Here is a 20,097-nt window from a genome sequence, read left to right on the forward strand (position 1 = left end):
TACCCACATCTGACGTCTTTGTAATTTGCTGGTGGTGTTTAAATCCTTATATTTCTTCATATGTTAAATGACTGCTCAATTATTAAAAGCAAGTGTTCCCAGATGAGTTGATGTGCATTAATCAATGCCAAATATGCCTCATGTTCACAGCATACAGTGGATGTGGAAGACTGCAATGGCATTTTGAGTTCAAGTTTTAGCATAATTACACTTCAGTGGTAGCTTTACCTATGAAAAGGTAGGAGGAGGATCAAATGGCATTGCATTGTACATCTGTTTTGAAGCCAAAATGCATTCTGGAGTTGGTTACTTTACACTCAGGCATAGAATAACCATGGCAGATGAGCCAAAACCTTTCTTAGAGATACCTTATAACTTTTTAATTTATCTTCAATTATTCACACAGTGATTGTCTGAAGGTTCCAGTTTTTTCCAAAGCTTCATTAAGTAAGCTTTTATTTCCATGTCTAAAAGAATCAAAGCTGGAGGCAAACTAAATTTCTCTTGATCTACTTGCTGTGACGGTCTGGCAGACTTCTGGCATTTCCTGATGAAGGCTTCTGGTTCCCAGACAGCTTCACCAAGTTCTGCACTGCAGAGTTGGCTCTTCCTTTGAAGTCCAAATGTGTTTTCTCTGGATTGCCATTGAGAACATAGTCTTTGGCATGGCTGCTGTGAATGATGCCTTGGCTTTGTCACCTTTTCATAAAGCTTAATTGTTTTTAAAGGCAAAAAACTACAAAGGAAAAAGTACAAATGGTGCTTCCATTCAGCATCTCCTGTACACAAATTGTATACTGTGGCACTTTCAGGGGAGGAGAAGAAGAAACTTGAAAAATGTAGAACTGCTGTATGGTTAACTGTGAAGTGATTTGCCTTCCTAGCTGATGTGAAAAGCCTTTTTGATCTCTCTACCGCCAAATTTTAGTTCTGGCTTACTAGCATAATAAAAGCCACATGAGAAACTAAATTACTGGCATATTAATAAAATACATCATGATCACACTGATGAAGTTATAGTCAGTTATGAGCGTTAAGTCATTGAAGTTGCACTTATGTTTCCTTTAAGTTACTCATTTCTCTTTTCAGTTTGCCCCAGTATCATTGTTGCATGTAGAACCCAGATGTCTGAGGTGACTGCTAAAATCATGTACCTTTAGAGCATTAGATTCTGCAAATACTCTTGTAAATCAATCAGAATTTCTTTCCAAGAAATAATAAATTATTAGTTTGTTTTCATCTCTGAGTTCTGTTCACGTGGTCTAGGTGGTAATGCCAGAAATTTGTTCAGAAATGCTCAGCATGTCAAAGTAGCCTGGGGTAGAGGCACATTCATAGCCAACTGTTGCCAGTTGGGTCATCCCATATCCCATTTAGACAGTAGGAATGTGGGGTTTTAGCACTGCTTTTACAAATATGTTCTAATTGACAGAGGCATGTGGGAATTTTATTGGTTTTTGTATTAAATGAGGAAGAAATGAAGGATGAAGAATCTACAGCCATCTTCCTAGCATTGCATCCCCCTAGCTACTTCTGTCACATTGCATGAGAGTGGGCATCCTGCCCCTTACTCAAATTGGGGCTTTAAAGTCCTTTTCAAATTAATAGAGGAATTAAATACATTCATTACTGGAAGCTATCATTTTGATGGCAAAATTATGCAGAGACTGGGAACACCTCCAAGTTCCAAGTTCTGAATATCATGTTTTAGTGTATTTTACATGGCAGGTTTTTTTTTTTTTTTCTTTTTTTTCTTCCATGTGCTTTGGGCAGCTTTTAAGTTGAAGGAGTCATTAAGCCGCAGTATCAGCTTGACATGTTTAAACTGCGGCCTGATTGAAAGTAAAATTGTATTTAGAAAGTGTTCTTCTGGACATGTGTGCACAGGGAGCCAGTGCACTAATGGAACACCTCGTAGACATTGTGCAGGGCACAGCCCCAGCTGTCTGGGAGCTTTGGGAGAGGAACTCCATAGGTGTGCTCTGAAGCTGTTCCTGGTCCGTCTGCGTTCCTGTGCACTGTCCTGAATGGCTGACCTCAACACGTCAGGGCTGTAAACTCTTGAGAGCTAAGTGCAGCAGATGTAAAAATTCCTTCTCCTCCTGTTGCTGGCATGCCTGCTTCCCATTGCAGAGCTGAGCCTGTCATTTCAGTGCAGATGGCCAGAAACTCAATCCTACCTGGAGCTGGGAGAGCGTCTTTAGTGTCAGCCTCATGTTAATGAATCTGTTAAATTAGCCTGTGCTGACACGGCCCTCTGAGGGCACTTTGTTGTACATAAGGGCTTGTATTGTTTGATCAGTACATAACTGAGAGGGCATTGATGTAAAAAGGTGCTTGTAGAGCAGTGGGAGGGTATCGGGTTAGGTCAGTGTTTGCACAGCTCAGGCATCCGCTGGGAGAGGGGCTGGAGAGCTGCGCTCAGCCCCAGCTCCCTCCTTAAAGCTTCTCTTCAGGAGCCCTTTTTCACTCTGTTCCCTCCAATAAACAGGGGTGAATAGAATAAATAGGCCCAGACTAAGGATGTTCATCACCTTACAAGGTCTTTGAGTTACCCTAAACCTTTGAGTCTGTCCTAAGTCTGTTTGAGTCCCTTGTCTTGGACTTCTCACCCTGCTGAAAATATAGTGTCGCCAGAGAAAATGTAAAAGAAAAATTACAGTCTGTATACTCTATCCTTGATGAAATTGTTCTCTGTCCTCTCAGCCCACTTATATTTTCATTTTAGAGTCAACATAAGCAAATTTCAAGGTGAACTGTGGGGGGTTATTTGGTTTTTTTTCTTGTTTGTGTGGGTTTTTTTCTCTTTATTGCTTTTGCTTTGTTCATATGAAAATCTTACACAAAAATGTTCTTGTAGATTATTTGATTTCCAAAACAATGTTTAGCAGCAGGTGGTCATATTAGTACCTTTCAGGTTTTTTTAAGTGCAGCATTAGATCAGGAAAAAAAAAAAAAAGTAAGAATTACATCTTTTCACTTTTCACTACTTGAAAGAATTACATCTTTATTGGTGTTGGAAAAACAGGAAATCTGGTAAGGGAGATGAACCACAAAGTTCATATGAAACCTAAATTCTGGAAAGTTGAGTGTTGATGGGACCTTGGAGGCACCTCTTTAAAGTAAATATTCACTATGTTCACTAAATGTTCACTAAAGATATGAACATACTGAATATATTTTCAGATGAATATAGAGACAATATATATTTGGGATTCATGAGTTACAAACTGAGAATTTTTTGTTGACTGAAAAAGGGATAAATTTATTTTCTTATTAACTGCATTACATTAACCAGACAAATGGTATTAAAAGTATAGCATTTTTGTATTTGCAAATGATAGAGGAAGCTGCGTGTTTGGGAAAAAATGGACCTATTTTAGTACCAAAAAATACTCCTATAACTAGGATGGATTATCCTGTAAGAAACTTGTTGGATAGGGACAGCAATTTTTGTCTGAGAAGAAGCTGATGTTATCTGTTCCTGGTGAGGTCAAGTCTGCTTATATTTGTAGTCTAAATAGAAATGCAGACTATAGGAGAGCTGATCATGTCACTGAGTCAAATGGCTCTTTGCAATAAATGGAATTGGGAACATGGAAAACATTCTTCTTCAATTCCCTAGCAGACACTTCAGCGCTGTGGTTTTAATGTAGTTCTAAAATAAGATTTCTGAAATGCAGTGAAGTGAAAAGAATTAGTGTTTATTGTGGGCAGGCATTTCTAGGAGAGAGTTCAATGGAGATGGATACAGTCAACACCTGGAGCTTTCTTAGAGCCTGTAGGAGGAAAGAGGGATGGAGCAGTGTATTGTGTGACCAGTGTAGTAATGGCACAGAGCTATTGCAGATAAATCAGTTAACAGCTTTTCCAGGAGCCAGTTCAGGTGCATTTGCTGACAATATCTCTTCTTTCTACTCAGAGGACCCTTCTTGGTGGCTTTGGGAAAGTCATGGCATCCAGAGGAGTTTAATTGTGCCCACTGCAAAACATCCATGGCGTACATAGGATTTGTGGAAGAGAAAGGGATGCTATATTGTGAGGTCTGCTATGAGAAGTTCTTTGCCCCTGAGTGTTCAAAGTGCCAGAGGAAGATCCTTGGGGTAAGTGACCAGCAAGTGGCCTGTTCTTTGGTGGGAACAATAATCACAGTGTTCAGTGCTTCTCTGCTATGAAATTCCATTTTACCTGGCCAAGTCTGCATTCTTTCAAATATACTCTTGACACACCTTTTCTGCTCTGATCACATATAAAATACAAACTTTGGATCTTCTAATGTTGAACCTTTTCAATGTCTTTGAGAAAAGGTGCTGTAGGCTCCTTGGCTCTTCTAAACTCAGCTCCTGTTTTTGTGAAGCTGTTTGGTAGCTGTTGCCATTACCAAATTATCCTGAGCAACATGTGATCGGCAATTAATGGGCAGCTTTTTACAGAATGGGAAGGGGGAAGTGGGGGAGGGAAGTAAAAAGAAAAAATCTTCCTCAGGTGAACTGAGGATTAAGAACACACTGCTTGCTAGATGAGAAGTACTGAAATATTCCCAGTGTTAATGTAGATGGAAAAACGCATTCTCCTACTGGGTACTGATATTGCTCATTTGAGCCTGCCAGCTGATCGGCTGCTGTTTCGCTGCAGACAGCAATGTGTCTGCATTCTTGTGTAACTGGGGTCATGCAGGGCTCTGGCAGCACAATTCTCAAGTCATATTTGGCACTATAGCATCTTTGAAAACAGCACAGAACAGTCGTAATTTTCTGTGTGATGTCTTCTGATTAACTCTTCATGGACTTCAAGAGAAGGGAGAGATGTTGCTTTTCTTATTTCAGGAGCCCATTATGGGTGAGAAACTGATTAAAATTAAGAATTTGAACAAATGAATTAAAATTTGTCCAACTCTATGTCAAACCTACCTAAGACCCCGAAGGATTGCTCATGAAAAATAAGGAGATGTACCATGAATAAAGCACCTCATTAAGTTTAACATCGCAGAACTTGTGTGCACAACCCATTTTCAAAGTAGCAGCAGGAAACAAAGTATTCTTGAAATGAATCAAGTGTGGAGGCATGGCTACCACAATTCTAGTCATCACATCGAAATAATGTGTTCCTAACACTTTTTCTAATCCCCACAGGAAGTAATAAATGCTTTGAAACAAACTTGGCACGTTTCCTGCTTCGTGTGTGTGGCCTGTCATAACCCCATCCGCAATAATGTTTTTCACTTAGAAGATGGTGATCCCTACTGTGAGACGGGTAAGAAGCAACACAACCAAAGTTTACTGCAGCTGTGCAGGAAAGCAGAGCTCAGTAAGGTTGGGGAAAATAATAATTCCCTTTTCTCAAGCTACACATTAGAAGCGCCCCAGCAATTTCACATAACTTTGATATGTCAACTCAAAGCAATAACTGTTGCTGTAGACCCCTTAGTTTGCAGCAGGAGGAGTTGGTAAGGATTTCTTCATCAGCTTTAGCAACAGCAGGCTTCTTGTCACTGATTTTTACCTATTCCTGTTAAGTCCTCAGCTGGAGTATCAGTGATACATCAAAGTGTTAGTTTTAGTTTTCTGGTTGGCTTTGAAGTAATCTGAAGTTTATGTGAATCTGCTTATTTACCAAACACAAGAAAATGGCAGTGGAGTAATGTGGTTTTCTCTGAATAGCCTTATTCACAGCCTGAGGGGCTTCCAAGAATAAGCAGTCTGTCCAGGTAGTTTTTTGCAGGATCAAGGATAAAAAAAATGTCAAGGGAAAAATACAGTGATAAAATTAGAGCACTTGAAAGCCTGATGAGTGATATTCCATGAACGGTGTGGCCTACAAGTTCTCAGAGCATTTCTGGTTTGGTTTTTAGCACTTCCAGCTAATCATAACATTTTTTATAAAGTCATAAAATAGTTTGGGTTGGAAGGGACCTTGAAGATCATCTGGTTCCAGCCCCTCTGCCAACACCTCCCACTAGACCATGCTGCTCAAAGCCCCATCCAGCTGGCCTTGAACATCTCCAGGAATGGGAAATCCACAACACTGTTCCAGTGCCTCACCACCTTCACAGTAAAAAAATGTCTTCCTATTATCCAATATAAATTGAATCTTTCAGCTTTAAGCTATTCCCCCTTGTCTTATCACTGTCTGTCCATGTAGAATGTCCCTCTGCAGCTTTCCTTTAGGCCCCCTTCAGGTACTGGAAGGTGCTGTAAGGTCTGCCTGGAGCCTTCTCTTCTCCTGGGCTGGACAACCACAATTCTTTGAGCATTTCCTCAAAGGAGAGGTGCTCCATTCCTCTGAGCATCTGTGTGACCTTCTTTGGACTTGCCCCAGCAGGTCCCCATCCATGCCTCTTGGGAGCTGGATGCAGGACTTCCAGTGAAGCAGGTGGTTCAGAATCCCTCCCTTGCCTGCTGGCCACTCCTCTTGTGGTGTAGCCCAGGATACCTTTGGTTTTCTTGACTGTGAGTGCACATTGCCAGGCCATGCTGAGCCTCTTGTCAGCCTATTATTATTAGTATGAACGGTTTTTATTTAAGTTGGTTTTCTAGTTCACTTAAAACTTTCCATGTACTCCTCTGAGCTAGGAAAGAAATAAACAATTCCCACAAAATAGAAGAGACAAAATTATATGAAAACTATCTGTTTTCACAGTGCATGCTGTGTTGGTAACTGTCAGTTGGACCCTTATTATGGTTTTCCTTCTACTCTTAGGAACATTGCAGTTTCATAGATGTATAAATGGATTGACCAGAAAAGATTTAGCATGAAATTCTAATGACCTCTTTGGAGCTTTGATTTCCTTCTGAGTTGGTCCCAGAGTTGTTCACAGTGGGTGCCAGGGAGAGTGCTAGGTACTGTAAGCATGAGGGAAGTAGGCCAATTTATCCAAAATTTCTCTTGTAAGAGCTGCTTTACTGAGATGTTGGCTGATACAAAAGGACACAGTAGGTTATTGCTAACTTGGTGACAAATGTAGGGTAGGGTGTTACTCCTATTGAATTTGTGGAGCAGCAGAGGAAATGGGTATACGAGTGGCATCCTCCAGTGTGACAGCACGGTGAAATTTCATCCTGAAGCCATGTGAAGCCCCTAATCCTGAAACCATTTGATGATTCAAAAATAGTACTGGAGGAATCAATAACTCCCCTTTGGGTGGAAAGCTCATGAGAGGATTTGTTCTCCTAAGGTTCAATTCTTGTTCCTGCCACCAAATGACTGTCGCGCAGTACATTGATTTGTGCTACTGTTACAATTCCTGTACAAAATGTGCCTTTTTCTATACTATAAGTGGGAAAAACTGTGGTAAGATGTCAAGTGTACTACACTTCTTACAAAGTTTATTTCTGAGATAAAAAGTTGCTAGTGCAAGTTAATGCAGACACAATCTGTGAGGTGTTATTGGCAGTGATACTTTGTAATGGCTCTGGCTCACTAACTAGATGTTAATTTGAGTTATATTAATTTTTCAAAGACTTTCAGTCCAGCTGGAGTTATGAGTCTATGACTAATTTTAAAGAAATAAGGAGTAAATGTCACTGCCAACTTTCCTTATTCCTAGTGCAAAGGAGAGTTCTAATTTTAAATCTGTATTTGAAATTATAACAGCATTAGCTATTAGTATTAAAGGGGAATTAATCTGCAGAATGTTCTGGGTTTAGATGTTGTGGCTAAAATTAACATAAAAGTCTGGATATCTACAACTTTGAACATTTTTTAAGGGCAGAGTTAGTAGCCTAGTTTTGAAAATGCTGTGTGCAGGAAGCACTGATATGTGACTATGTAAAAAGTCTGCCTTGGAAGGCTTCTGTGGTATCGCAATTCAAGCATGCAAAAGAAAGCTGATGCCCTTCATTCTGCCTTATCTACTGCCCTTTCTTCAGAAGAAAAGCCAATAAACTTATCAACACAACCACAGGCCAACTTACAAAAGGTTTTAACTGCTGGCACCAGGAAAATATCAGTAAGATTCTGTATGACCACAAATGTAAAGAGCTGAAAGAGTACAGTCATGAGACCATGTTCTTCAGGGGTTTTGCACAGGTCTGTCCTACCATTTAATGTTCTTATTTTGCTTTCTTCTTAAACACTTACAAATTCATTCCAGTAGCATGGATTAATGGAGGTGATCAGTGAAGCAGTTTCTTGCAACTGGCAGCTATCGAGGGCTTTGCTATTCCAGAGCACTTGTGTTGAGAGACATCTGCTGTTGAGATGTCTCCTATGATGATTCATTTTCAGGGAGGTCATCACACAAAACACTATCTTAGGAAACAAAACCAAGACTTTTCTCTTGGGCTTGACACATCTGGTGATCCTCTGTGGGCTCTGCTGCAGTAAGCATTAGAGCTTCAGCAGATGTGTACAATCCAGGTGAGAAACAAAATCCACTTTTACCCAGTTTCCCACCATTTATAATTCTCCTTTGGAAATGACCCCTGGCATCTAATTTCCCTGTTAGAGGCAGAGTGTTAGTAACACTCTGCTACTGGTAGATGGAGTCCAAAGCTTCGTTATGGCTGTCACTTTGACTGCACTTCATCTTATGAAGACATAATGTTGCATGGCATGTTTGCCATGGTAGTGTGATGGTCTCAAATTCTCTCATGTTATAGCATTAATGCCACTGCTGTCTCTGCAGAAATAAAACATTTGTTTCCTAGAATGGGGAGTTTGAGAGTTGAAATAAGTGAAAAAGACCAGACAACTTGGGCTGAGGAAATTGAATGGTTCAATGCCATTTGTTTTAGTCCCCGCTCCCTGAGATTGCTGGAGAAGCTTCTCCATAGTAATGGAGAGGAAGGTTTTTTTGGTTTGTTTTGGGTTTTTTTTTTTTTTTTTTTGTTTGTTTGTTTTTTTTTTTTTTAAAGTCATGTAATGTACTTCAGTGACTGGAAAGATATTCTGATGATCCAAATTTCTAGACTCTAATTAGGACAGAAGGCTAATGGTTACATGGTTTTGAGTAGTGCACTGTGGGGTGAAAATTGCACCAGAATGTAGGTCGGAGTTCATTGCTCTCTGAGAAGGTCTGCAGTGTGAACAGCTGGGGTGTGGTTTCAAAGCAGAGTTGGAGAGAACTTTGGAGCATATAGAGTTCACATGGGTGCTCTCAAGGAGTGCATTTCCCCCACTCCAGCCCACTGTTGATCTCAAGGAAATGAAACACCAGGAAGATGGAAGCATTGCCCAGTTGAAAGGATGAGGTAGAGAACTGAATTAGCAAGAAGTCAACATCCCAGGCTTTCAATCTAGGAGCTCTTTATTCAGTATACTCAGTCTAATAAAGCTCATAAGTCCAAATCTATTGCCAATGAAAGAGCAAAGCTCTCGAAGGTCAGTCCTACTTTTCTGCATATGCTTTAAAAGCTGTTTGTGTCTCTCTGCAGATTACTATGCCCTCTTTGGTACGATGTGCCATGGCTGTGAATTCCCCATTGAAGCTGGAGACAGGTTTCTTGAAGCCCTGGGCCACACTTGGCATGACACCTGCTTTGTATGCTCTGTAAGTAAAGCTGGTCTGCCTTAAACAAACCCTGGCAGCAGTGCTAGCCTGACCCATATGGGAGTGAACAGCTCTAACCTCTTTCAATCCCCTGAGCCCAAACAAAAAGTGCTTTCCCAGTTATTTGGAAGGTGTGTTGCTATTGTAAGCCTTTGGCATGGGTGTGAGCGAAGGTGTCCTGGATTGCAGCCCTGTGTCCCAGCATTTAACCCTCAGCATTTACTTCCTTGCAGTAAGTGTGGAAGGTCGTAAGGGAATGGGCTGTGTTTCCAAAGTAGTAAGAGTGCTTTTGACATAAGGACACTGTAGCCAAGGTATTGCTTGTTAATATTGTATGACCAAAAAACTATAAAGAGAAGCCCCAATATTAATGGTTGGGGGTTTTTTTCTTAAATTCTGAATCTAACTGTGCTTTCACTGAAGCACCTCTTGTCTTAAGAAAGGTTATACTTACACCATCCATTAGTATTACATAAAAAGAGGATCCCTAAAAAAGAGGTAATTCTTACTCTTGGAATGTATTTGTGCATAGAACAATACCATGATTTGGCATTCTGAATAATCCATCTGAATTGGGTGTTGTTTTGTTTCTTACTCCATTTCAGGTATGTAGTGACAGCTTGGAGGGCCAGACTTTCTTCTCCAAGAAGGACAAGCCACTGTGCAAGAAACACGCCCACTCTATCAATATCTGAAACTTGGAGCTCGACTTGTGTAACAAATGTACTGAGCAGAAGGTTAAAATGTCCATGTTCAATAACTGGTTAAAATTATTGATGCCAAATTTTTCTAAAATGTAAAAGTGATGTGGAAACTTGCAGAAAGGATTGTACACTAATTTTTCAGAGTGTTTATAATTTATGATTTTGCTTCATAAAAAGAAAGGTATCAGGAATTGCACCCAAGCCAGACAATTAGAGTGTCTACACACTCTACTCTAGATCTCTACACTTTGGACATTACTGTAATTCATGATTTTATGACCACATTTATCTCTGTTTCATTATGAGAAGTGAAACATCTATGAAAGTAAATACCTGATATTAGAGGTCTCAGTCTTGCTGCTATTCAATAAATACAAGGAGATTGGATTCAGCAATCCAGATCACTTTATTTCAGTAATGTTTTTAAAGTGTGTCCAGAAGTATTGCAGCTAAACTCCATTAAAAAAACTCAAAGTAAAGATAAGAATTACACAAAATACGTAGTTCCAAAAATTTGGGTTTTTTAAAAAAAATCTTATATTTGTGTACAGGAAGCTTCCTCCATGATTCCATGTACTTGTGCCTTTGCACTTGAATTTCTGGTGGGTTTGCAAGGGACAGAGGTTTTTACAAAGCATTTAAGTGGCTATGCTGGTAAAAAAGAATATTTACAAGATGCCACTTAAAATATAAATAGGATACTTTTCTGTAACTCATGTACTATCAGAATGCTAGCCAAAAACCCCTGCTGCTGAGGGTGTGTTTGATAGAATGAAAATGTCAGATCAAATCTTATGGGAGCAGGGATTTCAACTCTTCTGTTTGCAGTTCAGGTTTTAGGTAGCTTTAAGTGCCTTGTAAAGGGGAAATTGTGCTGAATCTGCAGGTAACAGCGTTTTGTATCCAGAATGTGAGATTCTGGTGTTGAATGAGGGAAGCTGCTGAAGTGCAGCTGAGGACATTGGTTTTTTCTCAGTACATTCTTTACCAGGTAGCTCATGAATATGTATATTGGTGGTGTGCCAGGTAGCGTACTGAAAACTTAACTTTCTTGCTCAGCTGTTATGATTTTTATTAGTTAAGGATTTATTTTTTTCTTTTCTTCCAGATGTAGGGAATGAATTGTTAAATGGTATTCCATTGGTTGAAGCAGCTCAGTACCTCTCAGATCTTGCAAGGGAGCAGAGAGACAATGCTGTCATTATGCATTTCCCACTAGCCAGATCAGCTGATTCTGTGGCTTGATAGGAATTTTGCATCCACACAGCAGCTAGACCAGTGCACCAGCTCAGTCCCCTTAGCTTCAAATTAGGGCTTAACTGGCTTAATTGGAGCAATTGCAGGCAGCCAAGGAGGAGGTGTGCTCCTCTGCACAGGGTGAATTTGCTTCAGCAGAATTGCTCAACAGTAAAGGGGTCTCTTGAGATCAGAGCAAATTCCTGAAGGAAACTGAATTTACATGCTGTTTGATTCAACTAGGGTGTCAGAGCTGAATTGTTAGTCTTTAGTGCTCTTTCTAGTAGACATTAAAAAGAACCACTTACTGGTTTTTTTTGTTGTGGGGTGGGTTTTTTTACTGATTCAAGGGATAATTTTATCCATAAAACAGTGGATAAAAAAGTAAAAAAAATTTGCTATGGTTGAGTAAAGCAATTGTAATGAGGAACATCAGCAAAAGAGGTGGGAAAAATCTCAATATTGCTGTACTGAAATATGAAAAAATATTTGGCTTTTTATTGATTCAGTGGGACAGGTTCACATTGTGGGGCTGTTTCACTTTATTTCCTGAAGTTGTTTTTGTTCAATATTACCACGTTTCTTTTTTAACTTCCAGTGGTACAGAAAAAATTTAGTAAATTTGATGAATGTTGGTAAATAAGAAATTTGGTGGTACGGTATAAAGCTGTTTAAAATGTTTACACTCTTGTAGATCTACCCTTTTGTGAGTTGGCTGAAAATCAGAAGGATGGAAGCAGACTGGACAAGATACAGTAGCATATAAGCCAGGTTGCTTTTAAAATTAAGTGGAATGTGGAGAAATGAGACCTACGGACTAGGTTTCAGTGGAGCTTTATTGCACATGTGTGAGGAAAGAGGGGGAAATGCACAGGAAAAGGCGTTACGTAATTTCTGCGATTCAAACCTTGCAATTTTAACGTAGGATAAAAACTTCTCAGTTTGTCATTTTCCTTAAAATCCAGTTAAATTTTGTTTAGCCTCATAATTTTAATTGGAATTTTATTTTTAATCCATATGCTCTAGGGTTTGAAATTTTGAGGTTGTTGATGAATTTCAGGACAAAAGCCTGAAAGGCTCCAATAGAACTGCTTCATTTAGCTGCTTTGCCTTTTAATTTCTGCTTTTATGTATTTGTTTAAAATTTTAAAGGAAGCATAGTCACTGATAGATAATGAATATTTAATGGCTTTACCAAATTATATAAATCAATTAAAAGGAACATAATTTTTATTGTTATTTTAATAAGTGAGATTTTAGTAGAGCACTTTATAATAATGCCATATATCTCACTGAATATTTATTACCTTTTTTTGTTGTTGTTGTTTAGAACTATTTCATCCTGGTATTATTTTGTTTTATTTTAAGCCTGCCTTTACCTCTAGGATCTTTTGGGGTCTGAGTGTATGTGTTTAAATACACTTTTTTCTAGATGCACACGTATGCATGTGCATTGAGAAACATAATTATAAATGTGTATTTGAATGCAGACTTGACATAGCAAAAAATCACTTGGGAATTTAGTGGGATTCCCAACTTCTTTTCATACAACACACATACAGCATTCATGTTATGAGGGAGTGAGTCAGGACAGATATATTAGTAACCTAACTACTGTAGATCTTTGCATGCATTTTCAGTCAGTCGTTGTTTTTCTTCCAAAACTGCCTGTGAGAGAATTTGGCTTAACTCTGTTTGGAGGTAGAATGTCTTTATAAGTGAATAATTGATCCATGATGATAGTTTCAGTAAGTTGTAATGAAATAATTCAGGATTACATGTAAATATAAATGCTTAATATAACAACGCCGTAAACATAAAAGCAGGAGTTGAGTTGTGGTTCACTGTGTGTTGGTCTGTTAATTGTGTACCTATTTCTTCACAGAGCTACTTGCATCATCTAGCCATGCCAGCTGCTTTGCAAACATTGTTTTATGCTAAAATACCAGCTGTTAAATCCTGGTGATTTCTTTGCTTGTGTTTAATAATCTTTGGCATTAAATTGTGTCTGTTCACATTTGCAAGTTTAATTACAATTGAAAAACATAACAAGCGAATAAACCCTACTCAATACCTGAAATTCTCTGTCTTCAGTTATTTTGTGGTTGTTGGATACTTTCTTCTCCTGAATCATAGCCAGTAAAGGAAAGCCATGATTGTACACATGAATAGATAGTATCTGAGCTGCTCATTCTCCAGGTTTTATGGGTTTTTTAGCTTCGTTTTACAGGGAAGGACCAGGGAGTCCTGGTGACACCAAGGTGACCATGAGCCAGTGATAACTCCTCTGAGCCAAGGAAGACCACCAGCCTCCTGGGGTCCATTAGGCAGAGGATTGCCAGCAGATGGGAGAAGTTATCTTTCTCTGCTCAGCCTTGGTGAGACCCATCTGGAGAGCTGAGTCCAGTGCTGGTCTCACCAGTTCCAGAGACATGGCTGTACTGGAGTAAAGAGCAAGGAAGGTGGTGAGGGGCATGGAGTATTTGTCACACAAGGAGAGGCTGAGAGAGCTCAGACTGCTCAGCCTGGAAAAGAGGGACTCAGGGTAGACCTCATCAATGACTACAAATACCTGCACAGGGGAGTCAAGAAAACAGCCAGGTTTGGTATGTAGTGAGAGGACAACTGTGAGGATGGTAAACATTGGCACGGGTTGCCCAGAGAGATTGTGGAGTCTTTCTACTTGGAGATATTCAAAACCCAACTGGATACAGCCCTTGGACTAGTCAAAGTCCCTTCCAAGCTCGGTGAGTCTCTGATTCTTCATGTTTTCTCAAGATGGATGGAAAGGTATGAATACTGTGTTGAATGCTGTAGAATATGTAAATGTAAAACTTAATTGGCCAATTACTGTTTATTTGCTGTCCTTCTCCATTCTGCTGCCTGCCTAGAATACTTTGCACTGTTTCTCTGGAAGGGTTTAATATTTTTCCTAAGCTGACACTGTCCAAGGAAATACTGCCTGCTCTGGCAGGATTGTCTGATACCGTACTCAGCCTTGGCATGCTCTGTTTTCACCGTGGGGCACTGAACTGTCTGCTCTGACAGGGCCCATTCCTTCATGATATCAGTCTGGTAAGAATCCCCTTCACTGAGCATCTCTTAAACAGGAAAATGCACTGCTGTATTTTACTTTTATTTACACAGGCAAAGGAAAACACTGCACACAGCTCTATAAAATTTAGAGGCAACTTTACAGAAAACTTGCCTCCCCTTCAGTGTTTAGGCTATGAGCGAGACAAACACAAGTCTATTTGCAAACAGTACATTAAGCTCCAGAAGCCAAATTTTTAAAGGCATGAAGTCTGCATTTGACATTTTAATGGCAAAGGTTTGGTTTCTATCAATCACAACGTCATGTAACATTAAAATGCACCGACCAACAAAAAAAGAGATCTGTCATTCATTCATTAAGATGCTGTAATCCAGTGTAAGATTTATAGGCTTAAAATGCAATGGTGTGTTTTCACAATAAATCCACTTTCACTGCTCAGCACAGAACAAATCTCTCTGTCACTCAAAATATTTGCTGGTCAAAATGCCCTATATGAGGTCTTCAAAGGGTTTCTCACAAAATTGCATATAAATCCTTTTACCAGCAAAGGCTTAATTTAGGTTCAAGTTTTACTTTCTTGGGACATTGGTTAATATCTTGTGCTCAGACAAGATCTTGGTTATATCAGAAACACATAGGGCCTAATTTATTATTAGCAGTCTGGTGTTAATTAGGGGGAATTACCAGAAATAGTTTGCTTGATGGAAATTTATTATGGTGTCACACTTTACTGATGGTGAAATAGGAGTCACTGAAAGAGTGCAGCTCCTTCTCATAACCAGCTAATTAATAAGGTGCCAAAATTCCTCTGAGAAGGGTTTGGTCCTAACTATGGGAACCTCACAGAGCAAATGGTTCCTATGCAATATTTAAAATTTAAAAGAGGAAAAGGGAGACGAGAAAAAGCTGCCCAGCAGAAGTCTCAATAGTGGTATGGCTTTTTCTTGAATTTATGAAAGAAAATATTTAGCTGTGTTTCCAAGCTCATTAAAGAATGGCTTTTCTCAGGCAGAAAAACAACAGCTAATTTATAATCTCGTTTGGTATGCTTGAACTTGGTTTTCGGTTTTACTTGGGCGTACTGCACACTACAGCTTGTAATTTTATGAATTGGGCTTATAATGAGCTTTTATATTACTCTTTATTGCTTTGCTTAATGGTCTTTTTCATTATCATTTGCCAGGAAAGTTGAGATTGGCTTAGACAGGAAACTGAAAAATAGTGCAAATCTCTGATAAACCCAATCTATTTTGTGTATGGTAATTTGGGGATAGAAAACCACTGTGTCTTTAGAGGTCTCATGAAAATTGTGTGAGAAAGGCCTGTTATAATAAGATGGACTGAAAGCAAAAATATCTCTAAAGAAATTTAAAATCACCACACTAAAATTTATGCATGGCTGATTTTTGAAAACACTTAAGATGATAGGGTATGCAATTACAATAAAGTACTTTTGTATTTGCATTGAAAATACCTTGACCTATTGAAAAATATCCAGCATTTTGGATATGCTTTTGTTCAAGCTTTCTCCTGTACTATGTGTCGTTGTGCTGTGAGTAATATTCACACTCTCTGTAGATCAGAGCTGTTTCCTTTTTAGTTCTCCTGCCTTTGCTTTGCTTTTTCTTACTGCTGGGCAGTGCCATTGTTTGTTTTAAAATACTTCATTACGAGATAATCCTGTCAGGTGTGTCCCTTATTTCTCTTTGTGATGCATCAATGAAATGTCAAATGTTCCTTTGGTAAATATAAACTTGCACTAAATTTTGGCATGCTTTTTGAAGCGTCAAGTTTTCCCACCCAGATGTTTCCGCTGGAAAAATAACTCAAGATACTAGACCAAAGTGTAATTATATCCCATATAAAGTCCTTATTTCCCTTGAAATACATCAAGCAAAAGGGACACACGTGAGAACAAGTATAGGGCCAAAATCCTGGATAACCTAAACAGGTACAACATCACTGATTCCAACATATTCTCCTCCGAGTTAAAAATGACTGGTATCAAAGCTATTTTAATTTTATGCTTACATTTGTCTAGTGAGCAAGCTCAGAATTAAAGATTTGGTCCTTGGTTTTATCAGAATTTCTTTCACCTAGGATCCAATCTTGGACTTACACTTGGCTTTGAACAACCACAGTGAAGTTAATCTTCCATGTGACTGCTTTTTCCACACTTGCTACCCATTGACAGTCAGCAGAGGATTCAGGGAAATTCAGACAAATGTTATCTGGAGAAGAAAATAGACTGGACTTTCTCTGAAATAAATCAGTGTGTATAAGTGGAAGTTAAATGATGCTACAGTAAGGCTGCAAATCTGTCTTTAAATCTTGCATGTTATTTTTTTGACACTTCTTTTTCATTTTTTTCCAAGTGGGTGTCTGTGGTGGCAGTTTCAGAGTTTGCTCTGATGAAGCCTATGATATGCTACCCCCACCCCAACCCAAAATGTCCTTTACAATGTTGTAGAGCTTTGGCATAAGTTTCCTAATACCATATTCATCTTAAAGGCAGTTGCATGGCTGTAAATGGGAGAATCTTGTATTTTTCTGCTGAGTGGTAATTACCATTTGAGGATTGTGGTGTTCTGTGGGAGCACTGCATCACTATTTATACAGCATGATGCATTACCGTGAAACTGGGAGTTATAATTTGGAATGTGATGGGAGTAATGTGGTGATCTTGGCTCCACTACACAAAGGGTGCAAACAGCTAAATAAAAATCAGTGGAGCTGTGGATTGCCACCTGCATCCAAACCTCAGCTTCTTCCTTGGACAGGTCCTGCCACTGGCAGGAGCTATAACCCCAGCCAGTCCATCCCAACAAATGCCCCTTCTTGCTGCCTCTCTGCCAGTCATCTCCTCTCCCTCTACCCACCAGCACCCTGGTGACCCTGACCCTTTGCTCTCCCACATCCAGAGACCCAAAAATACATCTCTGGAGACTTATATATAGGTTAGGTTTTTAAACTAGTATACTAGTAAACAAGGATAATCACTGTTGAGGGCAAGTGTGAGCCTACTCTTATCAATATGTGTCTATGTCAATGTAATGACTTATTTTTCAGGGAGCATGTTGAGAGAAGACTCTTAACTTCTTCCTGGCAGGGGTTTGCAAAATCAACCAGGTTGGAAATTGGTATTCAAATCAGTTTTTTTGAACAGTAACAGTGTTTGCTATTCTGTCCTTCATGGCTTGACATGATGTACACACAGTAAGCTCCATCTTTCTCCTGGAAGGGAGAATAGGTGTTCTGCACGGCAGTTTGTAATTGTGCTTTCACTCACTGTAAAGACATAAGGGAAAAGTGAGCTACAGCAGAGGGCAGGACTCAGGGCACAGTGACAGGAGGAAGAAGGAGGTGACAGTAGGAGACAGCTTAGAAACGGAACAAGGGCTTGTTCAAGTTAGGCTGTTTTGTCAGTTGTTTCTTGTCAAAGACTGATGAGCACATGGTCTGAAAAACAGGGATAATTTGGGCATGGCAAGGTAAAACAGCTGGCAGGAGCTGAGGATTCTCTGAAGGTGAACCTAAAGGGCACACAGACCTTGCAGCTTCATGGGAAGGGACTTTTCTCTCTCTATTCTACATTTATATTCATCACCAAATTGCATGCATTTCTTTTCTGACAGCTTTTTTCTTTGTGGTCAAATAGCTTATTTTATCTTCATGATATACATGAGCACAAGCAAATCCTTTTTTTGTCATCAGCTGATCTGGGGCTGCCCAGAGGCTGAAGTGAGATTTGTTTAACTTTACAGTGCCAGCTGCTGCTTCAAATTACACCATCCCATTCTGTGCTGTCTGTAGGTAGCAGCCCTATCTCAAATTCCCCCAGGGCTTTGCATCTCTGAACTTCTTTCAGCTCTCAGTGGCCACCTCTGCTAAAGCCCACTTGAAGATTTTGCACAGCAGCTCTGTGGGGCTGTGAGAGCAGAATGCACCTCGAGATGCTGCACCTTTGTGCAGTATCATAACTTGGGGGAGATGAATTGCAAAACCTCACCTAATCACTACCATGCTATGTATTGCAAAGTTGGAGTTTAAAATGTTTAAAATGCTGTTCAGTGAGGCACTGAGTGCCAGAGCTAAACCATGTCCCTGTGCAAGGGACATCCAGCTGCTTTGGAAGCTGGCACATTTCTGGAAGCTTCTTGGTGTAGCTCAAGGATAAACAAATCCACTGCTTCTTTGGGTCAGTGGGTTATATAGATTTGCATAGTCTGTGTCAGCTGGTTATTATTAACTGCTTGAGGATCTGATCTCCCCTGTGTAATTTTGACAGTGCTGCCTTGTTTGGAGTTCCTGTCCATCTGGAAGGATGCCCTGCCCCTTCCCTGGCCACCTGCCCCAGCTGTGCTTGGAAATGGTTCTGCACTGGTGGGAGCCTGTCCAGCCTCAGCTCATGTATCCCTCTTGAGGCAGGATAGAGATGGGGCTCTGAAAAGCACATGGGATCAACTTGGGAACATTTTAATACATCAAGCATTTTCACTGTTTGGAAGTGAAGAACATAGCTTAGCTCAAAGGAATGCATTTAATCATAGAGAAAATGGGACAAGAACCACACAAACAAATATTTATCCATCAGTGCTCTCCTTGTTCCTCACCAAAGAACTTGGTAATGTGATTGTGTTAGGTGAGACCAACAAACTGCATGATCAACACTGTTTTCTCTTATTATACACAGTTTGATGTTTATAAATATTTTTTTTAAAAATAGTATAAATTTACTTTAGTTTTGATCCATCAGCTTTCTGGGAGCTTGTTCACCTGAGCTTCAGCATCCTTAAAAATTAGGATCTACATCTCAGCCAAAACATGCCATGCTGTCAGTGGGAATGCTATGGAGCATGCAGTAACCAGAGGTTGTTTCCAAAGAGGACTGAATCGGCACCATCTGCTGCCTAACAGGGTCTTACTTTTCAGCCTTACAGATGTTCTTCTAATGGAATATAATCTATACAGCAAAGACAAATGCTATTGTATTCATATCAGTGCTCTTGGTCTGTACAAAGCTCAAACTCTTAGAGGCTTGGGGTGTAAAAGTAAATCCAAGAAAATATTTATTAGCAGCAAAGGCCAAGCACGGCGGTCAGTGATATGACCTGAGTAGTGTAAAATCTACAGAGTTTGTGTCTGTGCAGCTACAGAAATGAAGACCTGTCAGGGTTTAGCCCCAGCCAGCAACTAAGTACCATGCAGCTCCATGGAAAAGAACAAATAGAGATGGAGAAGGAATTGATGATCCCGGAGAAGAAGTGGTGCTGGTAATTCAAGCAAAACAAGATCAAAGAGGAGATTGCTTTCAGGTGAGGTAAGCTAAATATTTTGGGGTTTTTTCTAATCTACACCACCACCCCTAAGCTTAGACAGAAGCATTTGCTCCACTTTTGTCGTAAGACAAATGAGACAGAGATATTAAGCAAACTGTTTATTTTGTATTAATTCCAATAAGTCTGGCTTTAATTTTCTTTCTTTTGTTATGGTTGTCATATGGATAATACTCTGCATATGTATGCAAAGAATAGAAAACCTTATGTTCTGCCTCATAAAGATGTAAAACAAAGTACAGCCTGCAGCCCTTCTCTCATTCTTGGTCACTCAGA

The 20,097-nt window shown here is 39.6% G+C and overlaps 1 protein-coding gene across 4 annotated transcripts in view; it reads left to right on the forward strand.

Annotated features, from left to right (window-relative positions):
- Positions 1-13,510, forward strand: part of PDLIM5 (PDZ and LIM domain 5) — a 126,274-nt gene extending 112,764 nt beyond the window's left edge. For all 4 annotated transcript variants that reach the window (XM_064416984.1, XM_064416982.1, XM_064416985.1 and 1 more), the window contains 4 exons: positions 3,923-4,103; positions 5,133-5,253; positions 9,375-9,490; positions 10,096-13,510. In XM_064416984.1, coding sequence (XP_064273054.1) covers positions 3,923-4,103; positions 5,133-5,253; positions 9,375-9,490; positions 10,096-10,185 — 508 coding nt within the window. In that variant the 3' untranslated portion in view covers positions 10,186-13,510. The remainder of the gene's footprint in view (positions 1-3,922; positions 4,104-5,132; positions 5,254-9,374; positions 9,491-10,095) is intronic.
- The last annotated feature ends 6,587 nt before the right edge of the window (positions 13,511-20,097 follow it).

This window comes from Passer domesticus, chromosome 4 (assembly GCF_036417665.1).
Source record: "Passer domesticus isolate bPasDom1 chromosome 4, bPasDom1.hap1, whole genome shotgun sequence".
NCBI lineage: Eukaryota > Metazoa > Chordata > Aves > Passeriformes > Passeridae > Passer > Passer domesticus.